This window comes from Microcebus murinus, chromosome 27 (assembly GCF_040939455.1).
Source record: "Microcebus murinus isolate Inina chromosome 27, M.murinus_Inina_mat1.0, whole genome shotgun sequence".
Lineage (NCBI taxonomy): Eukaryota > Metazoa > Chordata > Mammalia > Primates > Cheirogaleidae > Microcebus > Microcebus murinus.
Genome location: NC_134130.1, coordinates 13,276,701 through 13,290,728, shown reverse-complemented (window position 1 = coordinate 13,290,728; position 14,028 = coordinate 13,276,701). Strand labels below are relative to the sequence as shown.

At 38.6% G+C, this 14,028-nt stretch overlaps 1 protein-coding gene across 9 annotated transcripts in view; it reads left to right on the top strand.

Annotated features, from left to right (window-relative positions):
• Positions 1-14,028, top strand: part of ANK2 (ankyrin 2) — a 559,765-nt gene that overhangs the window by 132,515 nt on the left and 413,222 nt on the right. For 5 of the 9 annotated variants that reach the window (XM_075998078.1, XM_075998073.1, XM_075998069.1 and 2 more), the window contains one exon: positions 12,394-12,454. The exons of the other annotated variants lie outside the window; for them this stretch is intronic. In XM_075998078.1, the coding sequence (XP_075854193.1) occupies positions 12,434-12,454 (21 nt within the window). In that variant the 5' untranslated portion in view covers positions 12,394-12,433. Of the gene's footprint in view, positions 1-12,393; positions 12,455-14,028 lie in introns of those variants that run through there. 9 annotated transcript variants of the gene reach the window in all.

Sequence of the window (14,028 nt, the reverse complement as noted above, 5' to 3'; positions counted from 1 at the left end):
TCTTCTCCCCTTTTTAGAGATGGAGGAAACCTCCATAGAGGCAGAGTCACTTACTTGATGTCACACAGACAGCAAATGACAGAATCAGGGTGGAGGCACGAGTTTGCTGACCCCAACCCTGTGCCGTTTCCACCATACCTCGTTGATTCCTCATCTCTAATCTCTGTGATGTCCCATTTCCAAATGCTCTAGGTGACTTTTTTTTTTAACCCAGATTTTTTATTTCTTAGCACTTACTATGGGCCAGGCATGTAATAGGCCCCAGTATACAGAAGTTAGTACAAGACCATCTGGGTACTCGAGAAATTCAGTCTAGTGGGGAAGGAGGACCCAATGCACTTGCATAAATGGAAGGCATCTCTCTTTTTAAGGAGACTAAAATTATTGACTGACATAAAATTTTTGTATTTGCTGTTCCATATATGTATACAGTATGTGTGTATTATATATATTATAGATAAAGTACTTTTATACTTTGAAACTTTCATACTTTAAGTATGAAAATACTTTACAAATGAGCTGGTGGGACTGCAAACTAGTTCAGCCTCTGTGGAAAGCAATATGGAGATACCTTAAAGCGATACAAGTGGATCTACCATTTGATCCAGCAATCTCATTACTGGGCATCTACCCAAAAGAACAAAAGTCACTCTATGAAAAAGACACCTGCACTAGAATTTTATAGCAGCACAATTCACAATTGCAAAGATGTGGAAACAACCGAAATGCCCATCTATACATGAGTGGATTAATAAAATGTGGTATATGTATACCATGGAGTGCTATTCAGCTATAAGAAACAATGGTGCTTTGAAGCAAGACTTGTCAGTGAAAAGAAGAAAGTAGGCAAATTAAATAAATAAAAGAAAGAAACAATGGTGATAGAGCACCTCTTGTATTTTCCTGGATAGAGCTGGAACCCATTTATTAACTGAAGTATCCCAAAAATGGAAAAATGAGCATCACATGTACTCAGCAGCAAATTGGTATTAACTGATCAACACCTAAGTGGACATACAGGAATGACATTTATCGGGTGTCGGGCAGGTGCGGGGGAGGGGATGGGCATATACATACATAATGAGTGTGATGCCCACCAACTGGGGGATAGACACGCTTGAAGCTCTGACTCGAAGGGGGGGGCAAGGGCAATATACATAACCTTAACATTTGTACCCCCACAGTATGCTGGAAAAAAATAAAAAAATAAATAAATTTAAAAAAATACTTTACAAATGAATGCTATGTCCCTGTTCTACGTAAGAGTTGACTGTAGTAGGAAAAACTGTAGAAAACTGGTAACACATTTTTATGAGGAACTAAACATTTCTTTGGATGTGCTATAGAATGTTCCATCCACAATTTCCTAAGAGTTGGATATAGAAAACACAGAAAAATGGCAAATGTTCAAAGATCCATGAATTCGTGTCATTCTTTATTGGAAGCATGATTTTTTTTTTTTGTATTGTCACCCTTAGAATTCACTGCCCCAATTTTTCCACCATCTCTTGGCTATTTTAGCTTGATTTCACAGGAGTGGAAACCAAAGGGAAGTTTGTTACACCTGTGGTTTTGCTGTGCTTTCTTTGAGTCTCATCAATGAAACAAGCTTTAGAACACTGGAACGGATATGATGAGACTGAAAGATCTGAAAACCAAGTATATAATATATATTGATCTATAATGTTTCTTTTTTCTCCCAGTCTTTGTAACTAACAAGTGATAAAATTTCCAGTAATTCACTAACTGCCTGACAGTGTTAATTCACATATATGACTAGTGACATCAGCATGCTGATACATTAGATACATTTTGTGTAGAGGTTTTGTAGGGCTCTCCCAGTGGAGTTGGCTTAGAAATGAAGCATCAGTGTGCTGGTAAATGGCCTAAGAGTAATTTAGTTATCCTAAATAGTCTTAAATATATTTACCTAATGGAAATTTCCTAATGGAAACTTCTATTGTGACAACCATTGAACCACTTAGCATCATTGCTGTCCTATTCCATTTGGGTAAAAATTACAGATGGCACCAAAAAAACAGGCATATTAGCTTAATATCACAGTAGATGACATCAACATAGTCCTTAGGGAGAACTTGATATACTCAACATAAAGCCTTGTAATCGTCTCTTTCACAGACTTGGGTAAGCAAGCCTATTTTCAATTTAAAAGAAAAAAAATCTTCATTCAAAGCAGGATTTGCAAAAGGGATTTTCATTCATTAGTGATGATCAGGATTACTGTCCCCACCAGTTTTATAGTCTTTTAGGTGCGGAACACCATAGATTTCTCCTTAGAGTGGCAGAAACATTATCTTTGTCTATTCTTTGGGGAATTTATAGATTGTTTTTTAATGCTCCAAGAAGGTCACTGTTTTGCTGTTATGCTCATTATAGCACCAGAGTTTGCAGATGCTGGGACGTCTGTATTTTTTCAGATGAGTGATATCATCGCCCCAGAACCCATAGGAGCATTTTTAATTCAGAAGCAACTTCATAGACTGGTTACTTTGAAATTCTGCCTAACATCCCGTGAAATCTGTCCCCAAATTGGAGAGTTTATTTTCCTCAGTATTTATCAATTCCAAAATCAAAATAGGAACAAAAGTAGCTTGAAAAGAGTTTTGTTTTTGTTTTTCTGTTTTTTTTTTTTTTGGTTGACAGTAACTTCAGAAAACCGTTCCACTTGGAGAATATGTGTCAAAGTGAGGGCATTCAAACTGTCCGCGAGGCAGCGTGCACTGTGGCCGCCGCCGCGTTGCCCTGCTTGTGTTGTGTTTGTGAGTCTTGCTGCACAATGGAGGTGTTTGTTCTCAGTGCCTCATCGCCTCCACCCCACTGCTTCTGCTCCAGGTCACTCTGCCCAGAGCCTCTGACAGAGCAAAAGGAAGTTGCTTTAGAATACTTGGAAGGGTCAGCAGGATTTCTGGACTCAGAGCAAAGCTCTGACTTAATTTATGTTCATGGGTTATTTAGAGAGCTTAGCTGTTTGTACGTTGTTTTCCAGCCACAGGGGAGAGGAGCTACAGTGTACTTTCAAAAATTATTTCTTTTGCCATTTGTGGTATAAACTGTGGGCTGTAGGGTCTGCATAGAGCATGGCCTTTTATTCACCAGGGGCAAATGGGAGAGTAAGTTCTGTTGTCAAGCCCTTTGCTTATTTTATTTTATTTTATTTTATTTTATTTTATTTTATTTTATTTTTTTGAGACAGAGTCTCACTCTTTTGCCCGGGCTAGAGTGCTGTGGCATCAGCCTAGCTCACAGCAACCTCAAACTCCTGGGCTCAAGTGATCCTCCTGCCTCAGCCTCTCGAGTAGCTGGGACTACAGGCATGCGCCACCATGCCCGGATAATTTTTCTATATGTATTTTTAGTTGGCCAATTAATTTCTTTCTATTTATAGTAGAGTCGGGGTCTTGCTCTTGCTTAGGCTGGTTTCGAACTCCTGACCTTGAGCGATCCTCCTGCCTCGGCCTCCCAGAGTGTGCTAGGATTACAGGCGTGAGCCACCGCGCCCGGCCCCTTTGCTTTGTTTAAGTGAATAACAATTCTGAGAGGTAAAATCTGTGCCTTGGAAACAAAATACTAACCATTTCCACCAGAACAAAATTGAGAGGGGAGAAAAAAGAATTCAGGAATGTCGCATAACACTTCCCAGTTTGTCGAGATCCCGCTTTCCTTGCAGGAAGGACGAGTGAACGGGCGCTGGTGACACTTCTGTCCAGGAAGAGAGAGACAGCCTCTGAGGTCTCCTTTGTGACATCTCAGATGCCAGAAATGGGGCTAAAGAGCTTCTGGCCGTGATGCGGCTGGTTTGGATAAACACCATACGTGCCGGCCTCACACTGCCTGCTTTTTCAGGTGTCATTGCTGCTGCCACCAACCTGAGGCTTTGAGGGCTTCTCCCTTTATCCCGCCTGGGGACCACGCCACAGCCACTTGCCTGCTCCCATCCCAGCACGGCTCTGTTCAGTGAGTCACCACCTGTGCAGTCCAGCTGTGCTTAGACGACAGCCACCTAGCTCCCGGTGACCACGCCCAGTGTGTTCGCTGCTTACGGATGGGCCGAGTGAAGCGCAGCCCCTGTATTCAAGGGGAAAGAATCGTGAATTCTTTTCCCTGCTTCCCCTTGTGCAGTGTGCTCCCCTCTCTGCTTCGTTTCCAGCTGGTGTTGTGACAAGTCTTTTTTCTCTTACAGCTGAGGCTAGCGTCCTTTCTCCCTGAGCTTCGCTGATAATCGCTCACTAAGGAAGTGGCCAATTCTTAAAATTCTCATTCAGGCAAAACTAAAATTGTGTCTGTTTCCAAAAACCTTGTATAGCTATAGCTTCTGTCCCCCACGACAGGAGTTGTGTCCCTGGGTTTTCCCGGGGGCCTGGCGTTCATCCACCCAGTCTACCAATTTTCTCTCTCTGTTCAATGCATCTCTTGTTTGCATCTTCACCCGTGTTACTTGTTTTTGATTTCCCCTTCCCCATCATAAGGCTTCAAACGGAAAAAAAAAAAAATTCACCTGTCTCAAGCAAGAATTATTTGCATACACGATTACTAAGAAAAGTGACTGATTTTCTTTAACCTCTTAGGATCAGCCTCTTTATTTTTCCCATTTCGTGAAAGTGCTAAGAGGATTGCTTATCAGAAATTAGTTGAGCATTCAAATTCTTTCGTCTGTGAAAATGAAGGGATTAGAGCAGATAATCTCTTAAGGATCATTCTAGCCATAAAAATGTCCACGCGCTGATGCAGTTCTGTGTTCTTGTGGCGGAGGCCAGATGAATGCTCAGCTCTCCATGCTGGGCGTCTTTTTGGTCAATGGGTTGAACATCTGTTTGGGACCAATGCACCGATGGGTTGCACTCCCCCTTGCTCGCTCTTCCAGCCAACTGTGGCAGAATGCCTCCTCTCCAAAGGTGTCAGCACTCTCGTCTCCACAAGAGGTTTTATTCCCATTATTTCCAAAAATAATAAGAGCTATTTTCCTCTGGCTTCCATTTCTGAGGCTGGGAAACCTGTTTTGGGGTAATGAAGAAAATATGTGTATTCCTTCTATCTCCAAAGAACTGAGATTTAATATCACATCAATGTTAATTTATAAAACAGAAATCAAGATATAAATTAAAAAGGTGAGAAAATGTTTTGACTTAGTTCATCAAAAGATCAGCCAACCATTTTGCTCTTATGAATAGACTTTCTTTTTTAGAACAGTTTTATGTTTGTAGAAAAATTGAGCAGAGAGTATAGAGTTCTGATGTTATCCTCTCCCCCCCAGTTTCTTCTGTTATTAACATTTCACATTAACATGGGATATTTATTACAATGAATGATTAATTATTATTAACTAAAGTTATTAGTTGTGTTATTAACTACAGTCCATGGTTTATTGAAATTTCCTTAGTTTTTAACAGAATGCCCCCTTTCTGTTCTAGGATACCACATTTATAGTCATGTCTTCTTGGGTCTCCTCTTGGCTTTGATAGCTTCTGAGACTTGCTTTGTTTTTGATGACATTGACAGTTTTGGTTAAGTATATTGTGGGATATCCCTTTGTCGGAATTTGTCTGATGATTTTCTCATAATTAGACAGGATTATCTGTTTTTGGGAGGACGATCACAGAATAAAGTGCCATTTGCATCACTTCATATCAATGGTAACACTATTAGCATGACTTAGCACTCTGGATGTGAACCTCGGTGACTTGGCTGAAGTAGTGTTTGTGAGGTTTCTCCACCGAAGCCAACCATTTTAAAACCAGTGTTGATTATTTTTTCAAATAAAAGTTCTACATTCTGGGTTTGGAAATTAATTTGGAAATTACATGAAGAAAGAACCTTGAACATAAAAACAAATGAAATAATCAGTTCTTTTTCTTTCTCCTGTCTAAAGAACATAGACCTAAATAACTAAGCTCATGACTTACTCAGACTATTCTCCAAGGGAGATAATTTTTTTTTGTATGTAGTTGATGCACCAGGAGATAAAAGCAGAGGAAAGCAGAAGATGGTATTTTTCTATGGGATGTGTCAGCTCCATGAAGCCATTGCTGCCCCGCTGACAGAGATCCGTGACTGTCGGTTCAGATATTCATTCTGGTCTGAGAAACTTTTAAAGAAATGATCACCGAGACATATTTTCTGCACTTCTGGACACTTTACTTAGGGAAAGAAAAGGCATTTCCTAGCCCTTGTGCGATCTGTTCTAACCTTGCTCCACCCTGGTCCTGGGGCTGTGAAGCCTTGCCTGGGGGTGTAGTTTTATTATTTTTATTTAAAAATGAGTGAAAGAAATATTATGAAGAATAATTCAGGCATGTAGTTACTTGAATATCTTTTTGCATATTTTAATATTTTAGTGAAAGCTGCAAAAGCAACTTCCTTAAGAGAATACAGATGTGATCTTGGTAATTAGATATACTTTATGGCATTTGGATCCTAATACCACGTATTTGAGTTCAGATAAAAGGAGTTCCCTTTAAATTAAACTCATTGCATAAATTAATGTGTATTCACATGTTTTCTTAGTGACATCCAAAATAATTTTTGAGCTCTGTACTTATATATTTCTTTATTTTTTTCTCATTTTGTTAGTTAACATTTACAGTATTATTAAGATGAATGTGCATACATTATATAATGTTCTCCTTTTTCCCCCTCTGGCTCTATAAAAACACAATTTTCTTACCCCTTACCATAGATGACAGGATCCTACACATGGTTTTCTTTGTAGAATTGGGTACAAAGTAGGCAGCTAACAGAGTGAGCTATTTTGTTAATAAATTAGAAGTAAATTATAAGTAGTTAGAGAATTATATTGCTTCTTTAACAACTCTTACCTTCTTTAGTTTCAGTTCTACTGTCTCAGTTCCCATCCTCATTGTCTCTGTTTTTCTTCAATCCATTTTCGTCAACTCTACAGCTAGAGCAAGTTTTCAAAATATTCAATTCGATCCTGTCCCTGGCACCCCCACTGTCATTTGTTCACATCTGCACATCCCAGTGCCTCTGGATCACTGTCATTAGTTTTCCATTTTGCTGCTCCTGTGTCAGGAGATCTGTGTGGGTAGGGGCCATGTCTGTTCACCTTCGGATAACCCTCCGCACATTGTAGACGTAAAAGTGATGGGGGGAATGAATGAGTGAGGACAGCCATGTTTGGGGGGACATCTCCCCACATAGACTAAAATGTTGGTGTTTGTTTTTGTCTTACTGGCCACATTTCATGAGGCTTTAAAAAAAATATATTATATGGAAATTTTCAAACATGGACCAAAGGAAGGAGAATAATACAAGGAATCTCCATGTATCTGCTCAACCTCAACAGTTATCATTTTGCTAATTTTGTTTCATGTATCTCTCACTCCACAATTTTTGTTTTGTTTTTCTGGAGTATTTTAACTTGAGCACCAGACATTATGTCGTTTTACCTATAAAAAAACAATAACCTGTGGCTCACGCCTGTGATCCTAGCACTCTGGGAGGCTGAGGCGGTGGATTGCTTGAGGTCAGGAGTTCGAAACCAGCCTGAGCAACCGTAAGACCCTGTCTCTACTATAAATAGAAAGAAATTAATTGGACAACTAATTATATAGAAAAAATTAGCTGGGCATGGTGGTGCATGCCTGTAGTCCCAGCTACTCGGGAGGCTGAGGCAGTAGGATCGCTTGAGCCAGGAGTTTGAGGTTGCTGTGAGCTAGGCTGACACCACGGCACTCACTCTAGCCTGGGCGACAAAGTGAAACTCTGTCTCAAAAAAAAAAAAACAAAAACCAAACACAATAATCTGTGCCTTATGAAGTTTATATTCTAGTGGCTGGAGCCCCTAATATTAGTTATTAGAATATTATTTCCACTGTAGCTATTTCTTTCTTCCCCTGTCCAAGCCAGTCTGCCCATTTGCAACATGAATCTCCTTAAAATTTCACTTTGATCATGTCATTTCCTTATTTAAAAATCCGAGGTACAACTTGTCATCTTCTATGGACAAAGGTCAAACTGCCTAGCTTGACATTGAAGACCTATGAAATCTAGCCCCAACCTACCCTTTCAATTTTACCTATTATTGTATCATATTTCTATTGTAAATATTTCTATTATTATATCAGATTGGTCTGTTCGTTGCCTCTTGGACTTGCCTTGAGAAGCTCTGCTTTGTACATTTGGTTATGCCAGTCAGTATTAACTTAGTTTCCCTTTGGGTCTTCCTCTTCTCTTCTTTTTTCTTTCCTCCAGTTTCCCTTTCTATTCTCTCCCCTTAACTACCTCAAAACTCTGTTTAAGTTTCATTACCTTTGTAATGATTACCTTCCACTAAGCCCTTTAATGCCTGATCTACCAATCTGCCATTTGGTTTTCACTGCCTTTATTTATTTATTTATTTATTTATTTATTTATTTATTTATTTATTTTTGAGACAGAGTCTCACTCTGTTGCCCAGGCTAGAGTGAGTGCCGTGGCGTCAGCCTAGCTCACGGCAACCTCAAACTCCTGGGCTCAAGCAATCCTACTGCCTCAGCCTCCTGAGTAGCTGAGACTACAGGCATGTGCCACCATGCCCGGCCAATTTTTTCTATACATATTAGTTGGCCAATTAATTTCTTTCTATTTATAATAGAGACAGGGTCTTGGTCTTGCTCAGGCTGGTTTCGAACTCTTGACCTTGAGCAATCCGTCCATCTTGGCCTCCCAAAGTGCTAGAATTACAGGCGTGAGCCACCGCTCCCGGCCACTGCCTTGATTTATAAAACCATGAAACTAGCTGAGACCAAGACTTTACAAAGCAGAAAAACCTGGGTTGATTTTCATTCCTGCCATAGGGTCTTGAGAAGTCACTTTGTCTCTCAAGAGAGACAAAGAGCCTCACTTTCCTTGTCTGTAGAATGTAGATAACAGGGTGGCTTTTCATGTAGTTGTTTTTGTTTGTTTGTTTGTTTTTTGAGACAGAGTCTCACTATGTTGCCTGGGCTAGAGTGCCATGGAGTGAGCCTAGCTCACAGCAACCTCAAACTCCTGGACTCAAACGATCCTCCTGCCTCAGCCTCCTGAGTAGCTGGGACTACAGGGATACGCCACCATGCCCGGCTAATTTTTCCTATGTATTTTTAGTTGACCAATTAATTTCTTTCTATTTTTAGTAGAGACGGGGTCTTGCTCTTGCTCAGGCTGGTTTCGAACTCCTGTTCTTGAGCGATCCTCCTGCCTCAGTCTCCCAGAGTGCTAGCATTACAGGCATGAGCCACCGCACCCAGCCCATGTAGTTGTTTTGAATATTAATTGAGATGATGTATTTAAAGTAGTCGATACAATTTTTGATACTTGGGAACACACTATAAGTTAAAGGTTTTTATTATTATTAATTTTTTTGTTTAATTATGTCATCTCCAGCTAGATTGGAAGGCTCTTAAATAATGCCTTTTACACGGTTAATATTGCATATCTTTTTGTGGCAAGTCATTTTCTTTGGGTTTTAGAACTGCTACTTTTAACCTCTGGGATTCTGACAGTCATCTAAATATTCACTCAGTTGTTCAGATCCGGTTTTTTAGTAGTTGTGACTGGAGGAATGGAAACTAAGAGGTAGGAATGGAAACAAGCATTCTGGAAAATGGATAGAACATGAGGGAAAGGCACTGTACCTATTATTACTATTTAAGTGGTTGTTAAAATTAGGAGAAAAAAGATTCTAGATTAAAAACTGTGAGTCTTCATAGAGGGTTTCCTATTAAGTTTAAGGAGGAAGAGTGTTAGGATGCTGAATGCTGAAGATATCTGTCCAGCTGATATTTTATTTATTGCAAATGGTTTTTATTGTTGTTTTCTTTGCCAACCTCAAAGTAAAACCTCTGCCTTAAAAGAAGAAAAAAGAAAGAGGCGTGATGTATTTTTACCGCGGAAAGCTATTCAACAGTCAGAAGCCAGGAGGATCAAATTGGATGGTGAATCAAAGGCGGCCAAAAAGTGCACTTTACAACTGAGCTAAGCACAAGACACCACATCATTAAGAGAAGAGGGTTACGGACCCACGGGAAGAGGAGAGCACTTCAACTGCTCTTGATTTTCTTGGAGGATAAACATGTATGCAAAGGCCCAGGAACTCAGTTTCAAAAGGAAATAATGTGTGTTCTGTTAGGGGAGCCCAGAGCATTCAAAGGCTCTACAGAGCAGCCCAACGGGGGCTGGAAGCAGGGACTTCAAGCAATAGCTCTGTCTTTGGCAGTCTCTTGGAATTGGGACTAAAATTAAAAGTAGTTGTGTGCAACCAGTTCTAAATGTCAGATGGAACACTTTGCTCAGCGCGCGGCGTACAACATCGATTTTCCTGTTGTGTTCCGCATTGTTGTGCGAGATGTTGAATCAGGGCCCTGTTAGTGCATTCGCTCATGTAAGAGCTTGCAAGCAACTTGGTCCACAGTTAATATTCTGTGATGTGATTGTCTGTATGCCTTGAACTTTAATTGGGCAAGGTTTTGGTGAACTTTTTTTTTTTTTTATTCTTTGGACACCTGGAGGCTGTGTTCCTCTTTTTTCCGTTTGATTGGCCTTTTCCATGGAAACTTCTTATGCATGCTTAAATATTGTACTTTCTAAATTGGTACTAAAGCACAGAGGGGGTTGTTCACCACACGCAAAGTGAACTATGGAGAGATTTTATCCAACAAAGTATTATGCTAGCCGTGACGTCAGTTACGTACTCAATTCTAAGGGAATTTTAAATGATGGTTGTGATTTAAGTGTCTGGATACCTGTTTATAATTTTGGTACCTCCTAGTAAAGTTATGTGACTGTGGACATGACATCCGTGGGATGTATAATCTTTTAATCTAGATGTAGGGTAAATGAAGTAAGATGAGAGGGGCAAAGAGCAGTGGTGGGCGTGGGACAAGATACGTGCCAGTTCCTGAGAGTTCACAGAATGACACTTCCTTAACACCTTCATGGCTTTAGATAGTCCGTAAGTGAGAGAATATAAATAGGACAAAAAATCCGGAAAATTGCTTTATATAGGGCAGGGGTCCTCAAACTTTCAGCTGCATCAAAATGATCTGGAGGGCTTATTAAACACACAGTATTGGGCTCCACTCCCAGAGTTTGCCATTCAGAAGGTGGAGGAGAGCCCAGGAGTTTGCATCTTTACCAAGTTCCCAGGTGATGCTGAATTTGCTGGTCTAGGAACCACTGAAATAAAGCAATGTTTCTTGCTTTATTTTCTGAAGCCTTAATATGCAGAGGAGAGTTTGTAAAAAGCTTAAAGTCTTTAAAAATGATACTGGGATGGGACTTAAGACTTTGTGATTTTTTAAAATGCACCCCTAGTGATTTTGCTGTAATTAGTCCGGGAATACTGGTCCAGGGACCCTAAACCATAAGAACATTTCTAACCTGTTAGTATTTGAGTCCTTCATATTTTCATAACCATTTATGGGCTTGCATGTCAGTGAATGATTGTTAAAATGATAAGCATGAATACTGGACGGTAACATGGAATATAGTATGTTGTATTCATAGTGTGTTGTATATGCTAGATTTAAGTGAGTACCTATTCATATTCATGCTAAGTTTATACTCACAGGTTTAACTATATATGACTATATATTTATACTCATAGATTTAAAGGAGAAAGAACACAGATGAATAAGAGCATTTTTGAGTTAATATAGTGGAATAAGAGTGATTTTTGTTCTTTCTAAGATTCTTTTACTGTTTTATCGTGTTTTGACATAAAAGTTTTAATATAGGTTATGTGAACTTTTGTTTAGAACATGAAAACCAAAGTGCTTGGCATATTTGAACCAATAAAATCAATTCTCAGGTGGGTGCCTATAATCCTAGACTTTGGGAGGCTGAGGTAGGAGAATGGCTTGAGGCCAGGAATTAGAGACCAGCCTGGGCAACATAATGAGATCTTGTCTCTACAAAAAATAGATAAAATTAGCCAATCTTGGTGGTGTGCACCTGTAGTCCCAGCTACTTGGGAGGTTGAGGCAGGAGGATCTTTGAGCCCAGGAGTTTGGGACTGCAGTGAGCTATGATTGAATTCTCACGTGTGAACATAAGAATTTTGTCTTGTTCCCAAGATTGCTTGACTGCAATCTAGCAATGTTGCTTAAAGATCCTTATAATTGGATGGGCATTCTCATATTTTTGTAAATCTATTCCTCTTATATATTAATATGTTGTTTTTTTTTCTTTTAAAACATTATTTTGCCTACTTTTCTGAACTCTTGAAACATTTAAATATTTTTTGTTTTGCTCTTTTGTATTTATAATAGAGTGACATTTTTAAAAAAAGAATTCTGTCAGTGCCTACTGCAAACTTATTTTTAGTTGAAATATAAAAACTATTCCCAATGATAAATTTAAGTGATTTCAAACTATTTTCTCTCTTTTTTCTTTTAGGTAAGTAACTGAACAGGGATATGAAGAACTAATATTGCAAATGACCACCATGTTGCAAAAGGTACTTTTGGTATTTTAAAATTACTTTAAAGGAATCCTATAAAAAAGACACAGAGATTAGAATGTAACTAAGTAGTATATTGATAAAAATAATTTTTTGGGAAACAGATTTATAGATGTTATAGCATTAACAATTTTTTAATTATGAGGAATGTAATATATGATAAGATTTTTCTTTCTGTAGTCTAGGCAATTATATCAATATTACTTGGAAATGTAAATGAATTGATCATCTTTCCCTCAAGATATTCTTTGGTGGAAAAAGGGAGGTGGGGAGAAGAATGTGAATGCAATGGACAACATAAACACATTGGGATTTCTTCATTCAAGTCATTTGTTTTCTCTAAGAGCTTATGGTTTGTTTTCTGTGATCAAAATATTGTTTGCAGAATTATTCATAAAATTGATTGCTCTAACGTTGTCAAAAAGGTAATTTGATTTTGGATAATTTAAATGGATTGCATCTGTATGGTGAATTCTCCAGATTCTACATATATGAAAAAAAAAATTTAAATGAAGGGGAAAGAGAGAAGAAGAAAATAGCACACTTAAAGAAAATAATAGAATGTAAAAATTCTTAGTCCAGTATGTATCACACACATGATTTGGGGAAATGTGTTTTTTAAGTCATGAATCTCATCTAGAAGAATCTCTTTTCTAGAAGGAATCTTTAAAATACTGTGGAAATCATCACATCTGGTTACAGAGGAAACAGTTACAATGTTAACTATCAGACAAGCTGTGTGATGCCCTTAACATTGGCAATTATGCAAAAGACCAGTGATATTTTAGATGCAATGAATCATATATTGTCCCTATATACTAGATTAATACTTTGAGCCAATGAACAGAAATATGAGACGACTAAAAGATGAGAAATCAACTCAGTTTTTTTATAAAATTTCAATTTTTGAAGAATTTCTAATCTTATAAATTTTCTCAAGGCTTTAAAATATTTAAGTCAGGTGCCATTGAAGGTAAGTTGGAAAAAAGGGAGGAAGAAAATCACTTTACACTAAAAAGTATATACTCTTCAAATGATGACCATTTAATTAGCATAAATTTTCTATACTTTGTGGCTATCCTTTTGAGTGTTAAATGAGAATTAGGCAATTTTATTAATGTTGATAATGAGGGAGCACTAATCGGCTTGGGCTATTTTTAGGAGGGCAGATATTACTGCATCTCATTATACATCAATATTCTATGTTAACATATTATAATATGATTTGCTTCACTTGAGTTAGCATTGAGACTGTCAAGTGTAAATGCTGAGTCAGCAGTTGGATAGCTAGGTATTTGAGTTGTAGAAACTCAGAGGAGAGGTCTGTGGTGGATTGGGGAATTGTCTCACAGTTGGTAACTAAGACTGCAGGAGTGAGTGAGGCTGCTTCTGTAGAGATATAGTGTGAGAAAGGACAGAGAACCAGTTTCAGTTCTTGACAAAGAAGGAGAGAATCATACTTTGGCAGAGAGTGTCCAGTGTTGCTCGCGGGTCAAGGAAGATGAAGACTTCAGTAACCCCACTGGAGTCTCCCACATAAATGCCATTAGTGACTTTGGCAAGGAAAGTTC